The 18336-nt window shown below is 50.0% G+C and overlaps 1 protein-coding gene across 1 annotated transcript; it reads left to right on the forward strand.

Annotated features, from left to right (window-relative positions):
- The first annotated feature begins 6162 nt into the window (after positions 1-6162).
- LOC101121185 (arachidonate 15-lipoxygenase type B) lies at positions 6163-16620 on the forward strand. The gene is made up of 14 exons (XM_027974935.2): positions 6163-6409; positions 6495-6717; positions 7013-7094; positions 10241-10363; positions 10637-10740; positions 11986-12158; positions 12389-12535; positions 12635-12838; positions 13864-13950; positions 14102-14271; positions 14450-14571; positions 14669-14769; positions 14849-15019; positions 15406-16620. Exons 1-14 carry the CDS (start codon positions 6263-6265, stop codon positions 15583-15585), a joined length of 2034 nt encoding a protein of 677 aa, XP_027830736.1. The 5' UTR covers positions 6163-6262; the 3' UTR covers positions 15586-16620.
- The last annotated feature ends 1716 nt before the right edge of the window (positions 16621-18336 follow it).

Here is an 18336-nt window from a genome sequence, read left to right on the forward strand (position 1 = left end):
TCATTCAAGGCAGGCAATTACAAAGCTTGCCGGCCTGCCAGGCTCAACCCAACAATGTTCCATCCTCCAGGGCACATTGGTTAGTTCAGGGAGTAGAGTGTAGCCCATTTGGAGCAATGAAAAAAAAAAAAAGGAGGGGGTGAGGAGACACTAGCCAGACACTGGGCAACTTCTACAAGTGCTACGGCTTCCCAGGTGGCTCAGTGGTAAAGAATTTACCTGCCAATACTGGAGACATGGATTCAATCCTTGGTCAGAAGATCCCCAGGAGAAGGAAACGGCGACCTGTGCCAGTATTCTTGCCTGGGAAATCTCATGGACAGAGGAACCTGGTGGGCTACAGTCTATGGGGGTCACAAAGAGTCAGACACAATTTAGCAACCAAGCATACAGGCACAAGTACTACCTGAAAACGCCTCTCTACTGGTTGGTGTGGTGGCCATCTCATGCCCTGAACCAAATTTACATGATCTGAGGAAGAAAGAAGGGAGAATGGATACTGGGTGGGTAATTCATTGTTTGTCTCACACCTGCCTCTGGATATTGAAGTGGTTTGCCATTCCCTTCTCCAGGGGACCAAATTTTGTCAGAATTCTCCACCGTGACCCGTCTGTCTTGGGTGACCCTGCATGGCATAACTCATAGTTTCATTGAGTTAGACAAGGCTGTGGTCCATGTGATCAGCTTGGTTAGTTTTCTGTGATTGTGGTTTTCATGCTATCTGTCCTCTGATGGATAAGGAGTAACATGCAAATTCAGCCTTGGAGTACAAAACAAAGCAGGTCAAAGGCTAACAGAGTTTTGCCAAGAGAACACACTGGTCATAGCAAACACCCTCTTTCAACAACAGAAGAGATGACTCTACACATGGACATCACCAGATGGTCAATACTGAAATCAGATTGATTATATTCTTTGCAATCAAAGATTCAGAAGCTCTGTACAGTCAGCAAAATCAAGACCAGACCAGGAGCTGACTGTGGCTCAGATCATGAACTCCTTATTGCCAAATTCAGACTTAAACTGAAGAAAGTAGGGAAAACCACTAGACCACTCAGGTATGACCTAAATCAAATCCCTTATGATAATATACTGGAAGTGAAAAATAGATTCAAGGGATTAGATCTGATAGACAGAGTACCTGAAGAACTATGGATGGAGGTTCGTGACATTGTACCAGAGGCAGTGATCAAGATCATCCCCAAGAAAAAGAAATGCAAAAAGGCAAAATGGTTGTCTGAGGAGGCTTTACAAATAGCTGAGAAAAGAAGAGAAACTAAAGGCAAAGGGGAAAAGGGAAGATACACCAATGTGAATACAGAGTTTCCAAGAATAGCAAGGAGAGATAAGAAAGCCTTCCTCAGTGATCAATGCAAAGAAATAGAGGAAAACTATAAAATGGGAAAGATTAGAGATCCCTTCAAGAAAATTAGAGATACCAAGGGAACATTTCATGCAACAGTGGACACAATAAAGGACAGAAAGGGTATGGGCCTAACCGAAGCAAAAGACATTAAGAAGAGGTGGCAAGAATACACAGAAGAACTATACAAAAAAGAACTTCATGACGCAGATAACCACGATGGTGTGATCACTCACCTAGAGCCAGACATCCTGGAATGCGAAGTCAAGTGGGCCTTAGGAAGCATCACTATGAACAAAGCTAGTGGAGGTGATGGAATTCCAGCTGAGCTATTTCAAATCCTGAAAGATGATGCTGTGAAAGTGCTGCACTCAATATGTCAGAAAATCTGGAAAACTCAGCAGTGTCCGCAGGACTGGGAAAGGTCAGCTTTCATTCCAATCCCAAAGAAAGGCAATGCCAAAGAATGTTCAGACTACCACACAATTGTACTCATTTCACATGCTAGCAAAGTAGTGCTCAAAATTCTCCAAGCCTGGCTCTAACAGTACGTGAACTGAGAACTTCCATATATACAAGCTGGATTTAGAAAAGGCAGAGAAACCAGAGATCAAATTGCCAACATCAGTTGGATCATCGAAAAAGCAAGAGAGTTCCAGAAAACATCTATTTCTGCTTTATTGACTATGCCAAAGCCTTGACTGTGTGGATGAAAACAAACTGTGGAAAATTCTTCAAGAGATGGGAATACCAGACTACTTGACCTGCCTCTTGAGAAACCCATATTCAGGTCAGGAACCTACAGTTAGAACTGGACATGGAACAACAGACTGGTTCCAAATAGGAAAAGGAGTACATCAAGCCTGTATATTGTCACCCTGCTACTTATATGCAGAGTACATCATGAGAAAGGCTGGGCTGGATGAAGGACAAGCTGGAATCAAGATTGCTGGGAGAAATATCAATAACCTCAGATATGCAGATGACAATACCCTTATGGCATAAAGTGGAGAAGAACTAAAGAGCCTCTTGATGAAAGTGAAAGAGGAGAGTGAAAAAGTTGGCTTAAAGCTCAACATTCAGAAAACAAAGATCATGGCATCCGGTCCCATCACTTCATGGCAAATAGATGGGGAAACAGTGGAAAGAGTGGCAGACTCTATTTTCTTGGGCTCCAAAATCACTGCAGATGGTGACTGCAGCCATGAAATTAAAAGATGCTTGCTCCTGGGAAGAAAAGCTATGACCAACCTAGACAGCATACTAAAAAGCAGAGACATTACTTTGTCAACAAAGGTCCATCTAGTCAAAACTATGTTTTTTCCAGTAGTCATGTATGGATGTGAGAGTTGGATTATAAAGAAAGCTGAGCGCCAAAGAACTGATGCTTTTGAACTGTGGTGTTGGAGAAGACTCTTGAGAGTCCCTTGGACTGCAAGGAGATCCAACCAGTCCATCCTAAAGGAAATCAGTCCTGAATATTCACTGGAAGGAGTGATGTTGAAGCTGAAACTCCAATACTTTGGCCACCTGATGAGAAGAACTGACTCACTGGAAAAGACCCTGATGCTGGGAAAGATTGAGGGCAGGAGGATAGGGGATGACAAAGGATGAGATGGTTGGATGGCATCATTGACTCAATGGACATGAGTTTGAGTAAACTCTGGGAGTTGGTGATGGACAGGGAGGCCTGGCATGCTGCAGTCCATGGGGTCACAAAGAGTTGGACACGACTGAGCAACTGAACTGACTGACTGCCACTGAATACTTCAGTTACAGTAGCCAAGTGAATTGTCAACATCAGTTCTGGTTAGAATTTTCTGTTGTTGAACCTGTTAACCTCCAGCTTTTTGTATCTGTGAGAGCCTGGGGTCCTGTCCCCATTTGTGCTCTGGATCCTGCTTCTTCCTCTTGTCAAGGATTTTAATTTGAGATTAACACTTCTCCTCCAGCATCAATTTCCTTGCCTCTTTCCCAACAACACGAACATGCCTTGGGGGCAGTTGTTCTCAAGATTGACAGCATATTAGAATCACCTGGGAAGATGTTCTCTCTCTCTCTCTCTCTCTCTCTCTCTCTCTCTCTCTCTCTCTCACACACACACACACACACACACACACACACACAGATACCTGCATGCAATACCTAGAACATGGGGAGAAGCTAGAGCCTTGCTTTTTCAAAGGTCCCCAGTAGTTCTAGAGTGTGAAGCCAATTAGTTCAGTTCAGTTCAGTTGCTCAGTCGCGTCTGACTCTTTGAAGCTCCATGGACTGCAGCATACCAGGCCTCCCTGTCCATCACCAACTCCCAGAGTTTACTCAAACTTATGTCCATGAGTTTGTGATGCCATCCGTGAGTTTGTGAGTCCATGGCGTCAGTGATGCCATCCAACCATCTCATCCTCTGTCATCCCCTATCCTCCTGCCTTCAGTCTTTCCCAGCATCAGGGTCTTTTCCAGTGAATTGGTTCTTCTCATCAGGTGGCCAAAGTATTGGAGTTTCAGCTTCAACATCAGTCCTTCCAATGAATATTCAGGACTGATTTCCTTTAGGATGGACTGGTTGGATCTCCTTGCAGTCCAAGGGACTCTCAAGAGTCTTCTCCAACACCACAGTTCAAAAGCATCAGTTCTTTGGCGCTCAGTTTTCTTTATAATCCAACTCTCACATCCATACATGACTACTGGAAAAAACATAGTTTTGACTAGATGGACCTTTGTTGACAAAGTAATGTCTCTGCTTTTTAGTATGCTGTCTAGGTTGGTCATAGCTTTTCTTCCCAGGAGCAAGCATCTTTTAATTTCATGGCTGCAGTCACCATCTGCAGTGATTTTGGAGCCCAAGAAAATAGAGTCTGCCACTCTTTCCACTGTTTCCCCATCTATTTGCCATGAAGTGATGGGACTGGATGCCATGATCTTTGTTTTCTGAATGTTGAGCTTTAAGCCAACTTTTTCACTCTCCTCTTTCACTTTCATCAAGAAGTTCTTTAGCTCTTTGCTTTCTGCCACAAGGGTATTGTCATCTGCATATCTGAGGTTATTGATATTTCTCCCAGCAATCTTGATTCCAGCTTGTGCTTCTTCCAGCCCAGCGTTTCTCATGATATACTCTGCATATAAGTTAATTAAGCAGGGTGACAATATACAGGCTTGATGTACTCCTTTTCCTATTTGGAACCAGTCTGTTGTTCCATGTCCAGTTCTAACTGTTGCTCCTGTCCCGCATATAGGTTTCTCAAGAGGCAGGTCAGGTGGTCTGGTATTCCCATCTCTTGAAGAATTTTCTACAGTTTTTTTCCATCCACACAGTCAAGGCTTTGGCATAGTCAATAAAGCAGAAGTAGATGTTTTTCTGGAATTCTCTTGCTTTTTCGATAATCCAGTGGATTTTGGCAATTTGATCTCTGGTTTCTCTGCCTTTTCTAAAATCAGCTTGAACATCTGGAAGTTCATGGTTCACATATTGCTGAACCCTGGCTTGGAGAATTTTGAGCATTACTTTGCTAGCTAGCATATGTTCAGTTCAGTTCAATTCAGTTGCTCAGTCATGTCCGACTCTTTGCGACCCCATGAATTGTAGTACACCAGGCCTCCCTGTCCATCACCAACTCTCGGAGTTCACTCAGACTCACGTCCATCGAGCCAGTGATGCCATCCAGCCATCTCATCCTCTGTTGTCCCCTTTCCCTCCTGCCCTCAATCCCTCCCAGCATCAGAGTCTTTTCCAATGAGTCAACTCTTCACATGAGGTGGCCAAATTACTGGAGTTTCAGCTTTAGCATCATTCCTTCCAAAGAAATCCCAGGGCTGATCTCCTTCAGAATGGACTGGTTGAATTTCCTTGCAGTCCAAGGTGAGTGCAATTGTGCGGTAGTTTGAGCATTCTTTGGCATTGCCTTTCTTCAGTACTGAGAGTCATTTGTAAGAGTTGGTCATCTTGAAAGCAGCTCTCCTTTCATGCCATATCCTCTAATATTGCCCTATTTCTCTGCCTCCCCCTTCAAAGAAAAAATTTATTAAAAACAATTCTCCTCCCTGTTTCTACTTTCTTAACTTCTTCTAATTTTGCAAGTTTAGGAAACCGAGTAAGATGCACACAGGATCTTGCAATAAGATGAATGCAAACATTTCACAGGAGACCACATCATTTGGTTCTAGTTCAACCTTCTTCTGATTTCCCACCAAATTTCCCAGAGCTAGGAGAATGTAACTGTCGCCTGCTTCAAGGTTCCTTCTGCTTCAGCAGAAATATAGAGAAAACAAAAAAAGGTAACAGAATGGAGAACAATGGATAGAACTAGTGGGGATTTAGGCATGGAGAAATGCAACAGGTTGATCTTCTAAATTATTCTGGATAAAACAAACATTGGCTTTTGCCCCCTCCCCAAGCTCCATTAAAATGGCAGAAAAATGGATTCCACCCCGCTCCCCCGGCCTGTTGCCCCGCAAACAAGATCTTAAGTTTCCTGATTAGGGATCGAACCCGTGTTCCCTGCATTGGAAGTGCCAATCTTAACCACTGGATCGCCAGGGAATTTCTCTGCATAGCTTTTCAAGGCTAAAAAGGCAAAGAAACAAAAAGGTGGACAAATGAACCCCTGAGCTTCACTGGATCCCAATTCCCTCTGGCCCTGCCCATCACTGAAAGGATCTGTCTCCCAAATCTCAGTCCCTACACGTCCCAGGGCAGACCAGCCGACACAGCGGCTTGCCTCTCTCCCCGCCTCTCAGCCCCGCCCTCTCTGCGCTGAGCCGAGGGTTGCTTTTTGAGGCGGTGATAGGTCCCACGGGAACTCAGAGTTGCCTGGCCAGGGTGCGGAGGTGCATGTCCCTAGGGGTGAGCAACTAGGCTCTGCAGTCCGGCCAGCAGGAGAGAGCCAGACTCCGACTGTCTCCATGGCCAAGTTCAGGGTGAGGGTATCCACCGGAGAGGGCTTCGGGGCCGGTACGTGGGACAAAATGTCTGTCAGCATCGTGGGGACCCGAGGAGAGACCCCCCCACTGCCCCTGGACCATCTCGGCAAAGAGTTCAACGCGGGCGCAGTGAGTGCTTGGGCGGTAGGGGTGGGGGCGGAGGAGGGAGCAGGAGGGACGACCCTCTAGGATACTAAACGTCTCCTCCCCACAGGAGGAGGACTTCGAGGTGACGCCCCCCCAGGACGTGGGTCAGGTGCTGCTGGTGCGCGTCCACAAGGCGCCGCCAGCGCTACCCCGGGCCCTCGCGCCCTTGGCCGGGGACGCCTGGTTCTGCCGCTGGCTCCAGCTCACGCCGCACGGGGCCGCGCCGCTCTGCTTCCCCTGCTACCAGTGGCTGGAGGGCGAGGGGAGCCTGGTGCTGCGGGAGGGGACAGGTGACGGGCACACAGGAAAGGGGAGGGCGGATGTGTTGGGGAAAAGGGCAAGGGAGGATCGGAAAGATGAACCGGCGTCGCCAAGGCGGAAGGACAGGGGCACAGGGTTGGGGGGGGGGGGTGGGCCGGAAGGGGAGGTTGGGGGGAGGGGGAGGTGGCAGTCTAGAGTGGGAGAAGCCATCCTTCTGCGGGCAAGGGACCTGGTAAGGGGTGAATCAAGTGGAGGGGGGAGTGGCTGAGGCCAGGGGTCAGGGGGCTTTCTCTGCCCTCCTCACCTGCTCCACTCCTCCCACAGCGAAGATCTCCTGGGAAGATCACCACCCCACGCTCCAGCAACACCGCAGGGAGGAACTGCAGGCCAGGCGGGAGACCTACCGGTGAGGAGGGGGCTTCTGTATGGAGAGGGGGTGGAGATAAGCTGCCTGCGCGGACTAGGGTCAGCCCTTTCCCGCCGATGATGGTGTGGTAGGAAGTCTCCATTTGGTCCTCTGTCCTTTCCAATCACAGCATCACCAGGAACTCCTTAGAAATGCAAATACTCAAAACCTCCTCAGACCACCCGGTTCAGATTTGGACGGGGAGGGCGGCAATACTGGTGGTTTTTTTTTTTTTTTTTTTTTTTATTTTTTATTTTTTTTAGTTTTTTATTTTTTAAATTTTAAAATCTTTAATTCTTACATGCATTCCCAAACATGAACCCCCCTCCCACCTCCCTCCCCACAACATCCCTCTGGGTCATCCCCATGCACCAGCCCCAAGCATGCTGCATCCTGCGTCAGACATAGACTGGCGATTCAATTCACATGATAGTATACATGTTAGAATGTCATTCTCCCAAATCATCCCACCCTCTCCCTCTCCCTCTGAGTCCAAAAGTCCGTTATACACATCTGTGTCTCTTTCCCTGTCTTGCATACAGGGTCGTCATTGCCATCTTCCTAAATTCCATATATATGTGTTAGTATACTGTATTGGTGTTTTTCTTTCTGGCTTACTTCACTCTGTATAATCGGCTCCAGTTTCATCCATCTCATCAGAACTGATTCAAATGAATTCTTTTTAACGGCTGAGTAATACTCCATTGTGTATATGTACCACAGCTTTCTTATCCATTCAGCTGCTGATGGACATCTAGGTTGTTAAATACTGGTGTTTTTTAATGAAACTATGGTTGATATACAATATTGTATTAGTTTTGGGTATACAGCATAGTGATTCAGGTTATTTCTAGATTATATTCCATTATAGTAGTTATTACAGGACTTCCCAGATGGCTCAGATGGTAAAGAATCTGCCCGCAGTGCGGGAAACCCGGTCCGATCCTGGGTTGGGAAGATCCCCTGAAGAAGGGAAAGGTAACACTCTCTAGTGTTCTTGCCTGGAGAATCCCATGGACAGAGGAGCCTGGCGGGCTACAGTCCACAGAGTCGCAGAGTCGGACAAGACAGAATGACTAAGCACACACACACAGGCACACAGGTTCCAGGCATAATTTTTTATGTGATACAGTAAGTCTATGTTGCCAACAATATTATATTAAGGAGACTTTCAGGTGACTCATGCCCACTAAACCTTGAAACCTACTGCTCTCAATGCCTTAATCTTGCTGACATCTTTCTTCCCCTGGGGCTTTTTCAAACATCAACATGTTGTGTTCTCCTGGAAGTAGGGGCAGAACCAGAAATATGTCACCCCAACCCCCACGAAACTCATCCTCCAGGGTGGGCAAGGGGTGGGAGGGGGCTCTTTCCCTGCTCTGGTCTCAACATTGTTGGAGGTCAGCTGGGATAGCTGAGTCCTAAAGGGCCCCCTGGCAGAAGGTGGAGGGCTGCAGAAGGGACTGGAGCCTCTGGGTTCTCCTGAGGCAGAAAGCCAGAGACCCCACTCAGGAGCAGGTTTTCAAAAGGTCACGATCTGGCCAACTGGGCTGTGTCTGAAGCCCAGGCTGCAGGCTTTTGCTTCAGGTCTCTGGGGGCACAGCAGCTGCAGGCTCATTTGGCTGCTGGTGCCTCCACATGCGTTGTGAATTATATCTCTGAGAAAACCGTGAAGCCCAATCTGCCAGCAACAGCCCCAGGTGAGGGAACAGATGGAGAGGGCTGTGTCCATGGAGTGAAGGAGTGCTTTCTTCCTTTCTTGGCAAAACAAAGACACAGGAGTCAGGAGATGCAGGGGAGGGGATGTGAAAGTTTAGGCAAATTCTTTAATCTTTTTAATCCTTATTTTCTCCTGTAAGAAGCTAAAAATACCAGTCTGATCTGTGTTTTTAGGAAGAACAAATGAGAAAATGGTTATGAATGCAGCTCGTCAGCTGCTAAGCTCTGCACAAATGTATAGACTGTTGTTCATAATATCCCTCAGTTACCTCTGCTCCCGGTGGCTACACCTTCAATACTCAGAGCAAGGTCTCAGATCCACAGAGTCAGCATCACCTGGGAACTTGTTAGAAATGCAGGGTCTTGGGCCCACCCATCCCAGACCTACTAAATGAGAATCTGCATTTTACCAAGATCCCTGGGTGAATTAAATTTTTGTGCATTGAAGTTTGAGAAGCAGGGTTTGGCCACCACTTGGTGGGAGTGTACTTTAATTACAAGTTATTCTTTGAAGGTACCTGTTTGAACCCAAGGCAATGATTGAATAAACTAAAGAATGAATAGGGCAGGAATGAAAGGACAACTGCCTGGGGTCGACTCAGCTTTGCAGGGACATGATTTTACCATTTCACCCAAAAATCTCAGGCTGTGTTGCTGCTGGACAAAGGGATTTAGAGATGCTTTAGGCCAGACCAGAGGAAATTTCTAGGCTCCCTCAAGCTACAGAGGCTGAAGCGTCTCTCCATGGGATGCCTGCCAAACACAATTGATGCCTTCACACACTCCCACCTTCAGGACAGTGTCCCCTCTGCAATGCATCTCTGTTGGTCGGGAGTTTTGCAAAAACAAAAACAGACTCCAACTAGCAGATAGAAAAAAAAAGGGAACGTGTCAATAGGTCACAGAGATATTCACAGAAGTGAGGGCTGGAAGTGTAGCCAAATCTCAGGGGCCAGAAACAAGGTGAGTCTCTTCCCTGTCTCTGGAGCCCCCAAACGCTTCTCTCTCCTGCTTCACTTTTCTCTCTGCAGAACAGCTTTCTTTGCTCCCAGGCCACATAATGGGAAATAGCTGTAACTAGCAGTCCTGATATTTACATGTTATAACCCAGATACCCAGAGAGAGAGAGAGATGTCCCCAGGTTCGGCCCCAATCTCCAGCTTCCCAGGAAGGATTCTGATTGGCCCCTCTCTGGCCAGGTGCCCAACCCTGGACCAATCAGTGGACCAGGGGAGGAGTCTCCCAGGGAACATGGCAGCTCCCCCTGCAGCCTTGAGGGTGGAGGGGAAAGGCAGAGCCCAGAAAGACTCCTGCTTGTGGAAATGCGCTGGCCCTGATCAGGTCCTTGAAGAGTCTGCCACCCCCTATCCCTTGTCAGTGGGTTCCCTGAGGCTTCTTGCTGACTGCCTTCTGGCTCTTCCCTCCAGCTGGAAGACTTACCTCCCAGGCTGGCCTCGGTGCCTCGACGAGGAGACTGTAAAAAACCTGAACCTCAACATCAAATACTCTGTGGCCAAGAACACCACCTTCTACCTACGAGGCAGCTCTGCGTGAGGACAAACCCCCTCTCCTGTCCATGGATCTCAGATGCCCTAGGACCCCTGCCTTCTGCCCTTCCCACCATCAGGAATATGGGTCACACAACCCCACCCAGGGCAAGGCCTCTACTCACCACCTATTCCCACAGGGTGATGGCAGCCTTGGGGCAGTGACTACCTTGGGCCCCAGAAGCTGGTTTGGAATCCTAGGAAGGATAAGCCTAGCTGACAAGGGAGCGTTTCCCAGGGCCTCTTGCCTCCCCCACCCCTCACATCTTCTGGCAGGTTGGCTGAGCTGAAACTCAAAGGGCTGCTTGACCGCAAGGGGCTCTGGAAGAGTCTGGAGGAAATGAGACGGGTGTTCAACTTTCGGAAGACTCCAGCTGTAGGTGAGGGCTACAGACCTCTTCCCTGGGACATTAGCTCTCGCTAACAGGAATCTCAGAAAACCAAGCCCCAGTCCACTGTGTGATCCTCACTGAGCCTTACTTTCTCCCCAGACACAAAAGAGGATGTGTACTGGGGGCATCTCTGATCTTCTAATGCCTTTTAATCCATCAGACACTTTTTGGCTACTACATACCAGACAGTGTCTTAGGGGCTGTGGACACAGTCCTTGTCCCCCCAGAGCTTCCAGTTGAGCAAGCAAAAAGCAAAGTTGGCTCAAAAGTAAATCAAGAGGTTCACTTGTGAAGCCTGCACATTGCAGCTCCAGTAAGAGTGTGTAAGGGGCAACTGGCTTGGTCCAGCTAGGGAGTGACCCACAGAGGTGACTTTAGGCTGAGTCAAAACTTGAGACCTCAGAGTTGGATAGGTGTCAACAGTTCTGGGCGTAGTGTAGGGGAACAGAGGGTCCTTCAGGTTTGGGGGATGGTGCAGGTGAAGGCCGTGAAGATGGAAGGAGCAGAGACCTCCTAGGGGCAGAAGACGATGCTGTGGCCAAAGAATATTGATCCAGGGCAGGAAGATAGGAGGCGAAGCAGGGGAGGTGTCTGAGCCCCCAACTGTGCAGAACTGTGGAGGCCATGGTTGGAGCTCGGGCCTCTCCTATATGCAGTGGGAAGTTTCAACCAGCTGCCTGCTGGGGAATGCTGTGGCCAGTTGTGCCACAGGGGATGGGCTGTCTGGACAGAAGTGGAAGCAGGACAGGACATGAGGCTCTGGTCGTGGTCAGCAGAGGATGGAAACCTCAGCAAGGCAGTGATGACACGGAGTGGATGGGTGGACCAGGAGCTACTGAGGATGGAGAATGAACAGGACTTGATGGGAGGAGGATGCGGGGAGCTGCTCTGCTCCAGGTGATCTGGTGCATGGAGGTGCCATTCCTAGGAAGCCAGGCAATGGGGTGGGGCCTGGGCTGGAGCCGGAGCCCATGTTCAGCTTCAGATGTGCTGTGTTTGAGTCACAGAGATGGGGATGGCAGGGAGATGGTAGGCCAGGCGGTGTGGGGACTAAGATATGCTGCTTGGGTGAACTGAAGCCAAGGGGTCAGAGGAGGTCACCCTGAGAAAGTTACAGAGCGAGAAGAGAGGGGCACACAGGACGGACCCAAGAGAAGCTCCACCATGGTGCCCAGGGGGCAGTCCCCTGGGGGCTGGGTTGACCAGTCCCATCTCCCCTGCCCCTCCCCACAGAATACGTGTTTGAGCACTGGCAGGAGGACGCCTTCTTCGCCTACCAGTTCCTGAATGGCCTCAACCCCGTCCTGATCCGACGCTGTCACCACCTCCCCAAGAACTTCCCTGTCACCGATGCCATGGTGGCCCCGGTGTTGGGCCCTGGAACGAGCCTGCAGGCCGAGCTCGAGGTGAGGGGCAGGGGGTCCCGGCCCTGCACACCCCCATCTCAGTCCTTCAGGCCCATTCCTACCGAAAAGGAACCGTACACACATTGGTTAAGTACCTATGGTACACGGTGTGCCAAGAACACCCTCTCCTGTACACTCTACTCCTCGCCCCACATCCTCTCCTGCATTCCCATACTCCCCACCTGCAGAAAGCCAGATGGCAGCCCAGGCTCCCCTGCTCTCTCCCACAGAAGGGGTCTCTGTTCCTGGTGGATTACAGCCTCCTTGCTGGGGTCCGCACCAATGTCATCAATGGGAGGCCTCAGTTCTCCACGGCCCCAATGACCCTGCTATACCAGCGCCCCGGCCGTGGGCCCCTGCTGCCACTCGCCATCCAGGTCAGCAGCTGGCAGGTGGCAGGGCAGGAGTGGGGAGTGGTCTGACTGAGAAGAGGGCAGACACTCAAGGCTGCCTCTCCCCACCAACCCCTCCTACAGCTCAGCCAGACTCCCGGGGCCAACAGCCCCATCTTTCTGCCCAGTGATGACAAGTGGGACTGGCTGCTGGCCAAGACGTGGGTGCGCAATGCCGAGTTCTCCATCCATGAGGCCCTCACACACCTGTTACAGGCACACCTGGTGCCCGAGGTCTTCGCCCTGGCTACGCTGCGCCAGCTGCCCCACTGCCACCCCCTCTTCAAGGTCAGTGGCTCAGCAAGATGGCCCAGATAGGTCCCTGCACCTGGGCCTGGCCCTCGGGGTGCCTCATCCATGAAGCCTGTCCCCACATGGCCCTGTCCTTCCAGGCCAGGATGCTAAGCCCCCATCCTGCTTCAGTAGCAACTCCCTGCACAACTGCCCCAAGGAGCTGGTTTCCGACAAGCCCTAAGCTGGGGTGAGGTGATGGGGACTGGAAGGACTGAAAGAGGAAGGACCACATATGACAGCAGGTTATGCCCCAGAGAGATTCCCTTCTAGGGGAGCTCAGTCCAAGAGCTGTCACAGGAGCCCAGCTCCTAGGAAAGGAGAGACCTGGGGCAGACAGATGCCAAAGTGAGAACACGGCCAGCAGGTTTTCTGCAGATCGATGCAGAGATGGGAAGCCATGAGAGAGAGACCTGTGTCTCTAAGGTAGGCTTTGCTAAGCCATCAGATGGCCCATATTCATCCCCTCCAGGGGCCTGGAGCATCTCCTCTGTCAGTGTGATGGGTCCACAGCTGCTGAGACTTTCTGATTCTTCCTTAGACAGTCTCTTAGATCCTGGATGCAGGCCCTACCCTGTCCTCTTCAATCCAGGCTGATTCTTTCTGACAATCAGCAGCTCCCAGAGCCTGGCACTCAGTGATGGGCTCTAGGGGATGGTTCCACATTGCCAGGCCCACAGGCCCTGGTTTTCACAGTGCTTTGCCTACCCAGGGGTCAGAAAATCACAGGATGCTGGAGCCAGAGGAATTCACAGAGCTCATCCAGATGAGCCCTCTCATTTGCCCAGTGATCTGATACACCCAGAGAGAGGAACACTCATGGTCAAGGTCACAGAAAAGGATGCTGGTGGATCTCAGCCCCCATCACTGGGCCTGAAGCCCTGATCTCTGTACCAGGCAGCCTCTCCTGTCGCTGTCATCTCTTTCCATGAGTGATTTACAGGACTGGGTGCCTCTGTGAAGCAAGGCGTGGGACCAGAGATACTCAGGCTTTACCCAGCTCTCTTCTCTGGCCCTTACAGCTGCTGATCCCTCACACTCGGTACACCTTGCATATCAACACGCTGGCCCGAGAACGGCTCATCGCCCCTGGGGAGGTGGTGGACAGGGTAAGGACTGCTTCAGGGAGGACAGGGGTGGGCTAGTTCTCCAGTGTGAAGACTCTGAGATCCTGGGGTGGGAGTGGCCCTGTCTCCCCAAACAGTATTACCTCCTGCTTCTGGGGCAAGGGCTGTGGTAACCAGGAGTCCGATCTCCCAGTCCACAGGCCTTGGCATTGGAGGCTTCTCTGAGCTGATACAGAAGAACATGGAACAGCTGAACTATTCTGCCCTGTGTCTGCCTGATGATATCCGGGCCCGAGGAGTTGGAGACATCCCGGACTACTACTACCGGGATGATGGGATGCAGATCTGGGGTGCAGTGGAGTGGTGAGGGATTCAGCCCCAGAGAGCGTCAGCCTTGGGGGCAGGGAGGAAGGAGAAGGAAGGCCCATGGAGGCACCCACCAGGAGGAGGGATGGACATTAACAGCACCAGACTGGGCAGGGGCGCTTCTCAGGGAAGGTTGGGGTTGACAGCTGGGACAGCAACCCCATGCACCTTGCAGCTTTGTCTCCGAAATGATCAGCATCTACTACCCGAGTGATGAGTCTGTCCGTGATGACAGTGAACTCCAGGCCTGGGTGTGGGAGATCTTCTCTGAGGGCTTCCTAGGCCGGGAGAGCTCAGGTAGGGGGACCTCGGTTCTTAGATCCTACCCTCAGACCTCTGCAGCATTGTCCTCAGGACCCTTACAGCCCCATTCCCAGCCCAGCTCTCCCTGCAGGTCTACCCTCCACCCTTGGGACGCGGGAAGCCCTGATACAGTACGTCACCATGGTGATATTCAACTGTTCCGCCAAGCATTCAGCTGTCAGTGCGGGGCAGGTGAGAAGGGTCAATGTCGGGGGGCAGGACTGGGGAGGAGGATGGGCTCCTAACCTCACTCTGCCCTCTTGGCTGTCAGTTTGACTTTGGTGCCTGGATGCCCAACCTGCCACCCAGCATGCAGCTGCCACCACCCACCTCCAAAGGCCAGGCCAGTCTGGAGGGGTTCTTAGCCACCCTCCCACCAGTCAATGCCACGTGTGATGTGGTCATTGCCCTCTGGCTGCTGAGCAAGGAGCCTGGAGACCGAGTGAGTGTGGGGCTGGGAACCCGGCTGGGCCAGCCCTGGGTAAGGGAGGCGATGCTGTTTACCCTTCCTGACCCAGATCCCACTTTACCGTCACACACCCCACGGAGCCTTCCCAGGGGGACACATGGGCACTGGACATCTCACAAGGAGGGCCAAATGAGATGATGCAGAGTCACCCTTTGCTGCAAGGGAAATGTGTGATAAGTTCCAGGGTGGCTGGGCCCTTTGACTTGAGCCTTCATCCTCAGAGCTGCCCACAGTAATCGTCACTGTTCAGGGGAAGGTGGGTCAATCAGAGGCTGCTTCAGGTCCCCCGGGGGTGGATGGCTAAGGCAGGTCGCAGCTGCATAGCAGCCCCTTCACCCATCCTTGTGTTTGGTTCCCAGAGGCCCCTGGGCACCTACCCAGATGAGCACTTCACCGAGGAGGCCCCGCGCCGGAGCATCGCTGCCTTCCAGAGCCGCCTGGCTGAGATCTCGCGAGACATCCAAGAGCGAAACCGCAGCCTGGCGCTACCCTACCCCTATCTGGACCCTCCCCTCATTGAGAATAGCGTCTCCATCTAACTGCCCTGGGGAACAGGGCCTCAAGGGGGCATCGCTCTAGGCTACCTGCCACCCAGAGAAAAGGACTCCCCAGAAAATCAGCCCCCCCTATGCCTCTCCTAGGACAACAGCCTGGTATAACTAACCTCCCAAAACACACATGGTGAAACAGAAACAAAGCAAAAACATAAAACCCCAGAGAACAGAACCTCATTGGAGGACACCACTATGCCTTTTGAAGATTCTAAGCCTCAAAGTGCCTGCACACCTGCAGCCCCCTGGAAGGGTTCCATGGGGGGAACACAGTCCTGCCCCTGGTCCCGCTGACCACAGCTGACCTGACCAATGGTCACCTGACTCAAGGGCAGCCCTCTTGTAGACTGTCCGCCTGAAAACTGCCAGAGAAGTTGATAGTGACCTGTGGTCAGAGCTTTGAAATGAACAACCCACTGAGAAAGGCCACAGGAAGCATGGCAGGAGGACATACTGCCCAGGACAAGCAGGCAGTGCCCACATCCGCTTTCTAAAAAAACATGCCCCAAAGTTGGACAAAAGCCTTGCATATTATAAAACAGTTTCCATTTCTGGAGACTTAGGCAGTATTATACCATTCATCATACACTGCCTTCTAGATTCAATCTTCAACGACAGAATTCCAACATTGCTTATACATTCTTCTGTTTTTCTTTTTTCTTGTTCTGACTCAGTGAACATCCATTAATGCCAAAAATGTGTCCCCTTGAATTCACCTGATGATTTCCATCTCTGTCTCGTAGTGTAGGCAATAGAGCTCTGGTTTTTTAGTTTCCCTAATTTTTATAAAACACTGTAGACAGATACAATATATATTTGAATAATTACATAAACATGGCCACTGAAATAAAGAGAACAATGCTTCAGAAAGGGGAATGCTGCCCAGCTCACAGCACTGGAACTGTCCATTCTTTATTGAGATTCAGTGCAGCCCCAAATGATTCAGAGATACAGCTGTCAAGCTTCTTTTGTTTAAAACAATGCCTGCAAACTCAAGCAATAAAGAAATTTGTGAAAAAGAAACCAAGTGTCTTGAGGGACTGGAGAACATGTTAAACACAGTAGGAGTTAAACTCAGTCAGGAAGGACCGGAAACTGGAAACTCTGAGCACAAGAACCAGCGGACACTGTCCTCGGGCACTGCCGTCAGGATGATGAAGCTCCTCCTACTTTTTGTCCTTGGCTCAATGTTCAAATTCCAAGAGGGAGAATCTATGCTCGACAAATATCTCAGCTACTTCCCAGCATTTCCCAGCCTACCTTTCAGTTAGGTTGCAGTCACATGGCCAATTCTGGCCAATGGACTGTGAGAGGAGTGTTGTAGGCAGGATATCCAGGATGAAGCTGGCATGCCGCCTCCATCGTTCACTTGCCCTTAAGGCTACCATGGAGGCATGTTTCAGAACTCCTGAGCCCCGTCCTTCCCTCTGTCGCTAGACTGTAAGCTCTCAAGGACAGGGTTTGTAACTCCTCCCCACACTGTAGGTGCTCAGGAGGTGTTGAATGGAGGAATTAATACATACATGATTCCTAATGTCCTTTTCATTTACCTGTGTGTCTTCTCAACCAGACCATGAATTTCTGGAAGGTGGGAGTCATGGAAAGGGAAAAGAGGAAGGGTTATAGGGTGGAAGGTCCCAAAAGCTGGGGGAGAGTCCAGCTTACCTCCTGCCACACCTTGTCCAGCGTTCCAAAATAGGGTAGAGTGAGTCACCAGAGATTGTCTTTGTTCAGTCACTCACTCTTTGTGACCCCACGGACTGCAGCACACCAGGATTCCCTGTCCTTCACTATCTCCTGGAGTTTGCTGAAACTCAAGTCCATTGAGTCAGTGATGCCATCCAACCATCTCATCCTCTGTCTCCCTCTTCTCCTCCTGCCCTCAATCTTTCCCAGCATCAGGGTTTTTTCCAGTGAGTCAGTTCTTCTTATCAGGTGTCCAAAGTACTGGAGTATCAGCTTCAGCATCAGTCCCTCCAACGAATATTCAGGGTTGATTTCCTTTAAGATTGACTGGTTTGAGCTCCTTGCTGTTCTAGGGACTCTCAAGAGTCTTTTTCAGCATAACAACTCAAAAGCATCAATTCTTTGGCACTCAGCCTTCTTTATAGTCCAGCTCTTACATCCGTACATGACTACTAGAAAAACCATAGCTTTGACTATATGGACCTTTGAATACACTGTCTAGATTTGTCCTAGCTTTTCTTCCAAGGAGCAAGCATCTTTTAATTTCATGGCTGCAATCACTGTCTACTGTGATTTTGGAGCCCAAGAAAATAAAATCTGTCACTGTTTCCGCTTTCCCCCCCTCTATTTGTCATGAAGTGATGGGACCATGATAATAATTTTTTGAATGTTGAGTTTTAAGGATAGAGAAGGATAAAGCCCTGGGTAGGTAGAGGTAGAAACAGATGAAACACTATAAGACATTAGCACAGAAGGAGGATAATGAGACAGTGCAGACACAAGGGTTGTGGGACATAAAAAGTAAAGGCAAGGAACCAAAGGTGTGGGTGGACGTGAGAGGTCAAGGATCACAGGTGTGAAGCCGCAGGGCCCTGGTGAAACAGTTGACAGTGTAGCTTTGGAGGAGAACTCTTGGAAGTCTCAAACTAAACTAAGTCTAATGTTTATAAGATGCTCTATGCAGTATTACTTATAATAGGAAAAAACTTTTAGAAATTTAGGAAACAATCCAACTAAGAGAAATAATGTAGCTGGTAACAAATTCAATCCTCA

This window comes from Ovis aries, chromosome 11 (assembly GCF_016772045.2).
Source record: "Ovis aries strain OAR_USU_Benz2616 breed Rambouillet chromosome 11, ARS-UI_Ramb_v3.0, whole genome shotgun sequence".
Taxonomy (NCBI): domain Eukaryota; kingdom Metazoa; phylum Chordata; class Mammalia; order Artiodactyla; family Bovidae; genus Ovis; species Ovis aries.

What these genes read in the sequence shown, in the direction of transcription:
- LOC101121185 (XM_027974935.2), top strand. Translation starts at nt 6,263, where the DNA reads ATGGCCAAGTTCAGGGTGAGGGTATCCACCGGAGAGGGCTTCGGGGCC. An exon ending in CCTAGGCCGGGAGAGCTCAG is followed by an intron (nt 14,572 to 14,668) that starts GTAGGGGGACCT and finishes CTCTCCCTGCAG; the next exon opens with GTCTACCCTCCACCCTTGGG. An exon ending in CAGCTGTCAGTGCGGGGCAG is followed by an intron (nt 14,770 to 14,848) that starts GTGAGAAGGGTC and finishes CTTGGCTGTCAG; the next exon opens with TTTGACTTTGGTGCCTGGAT.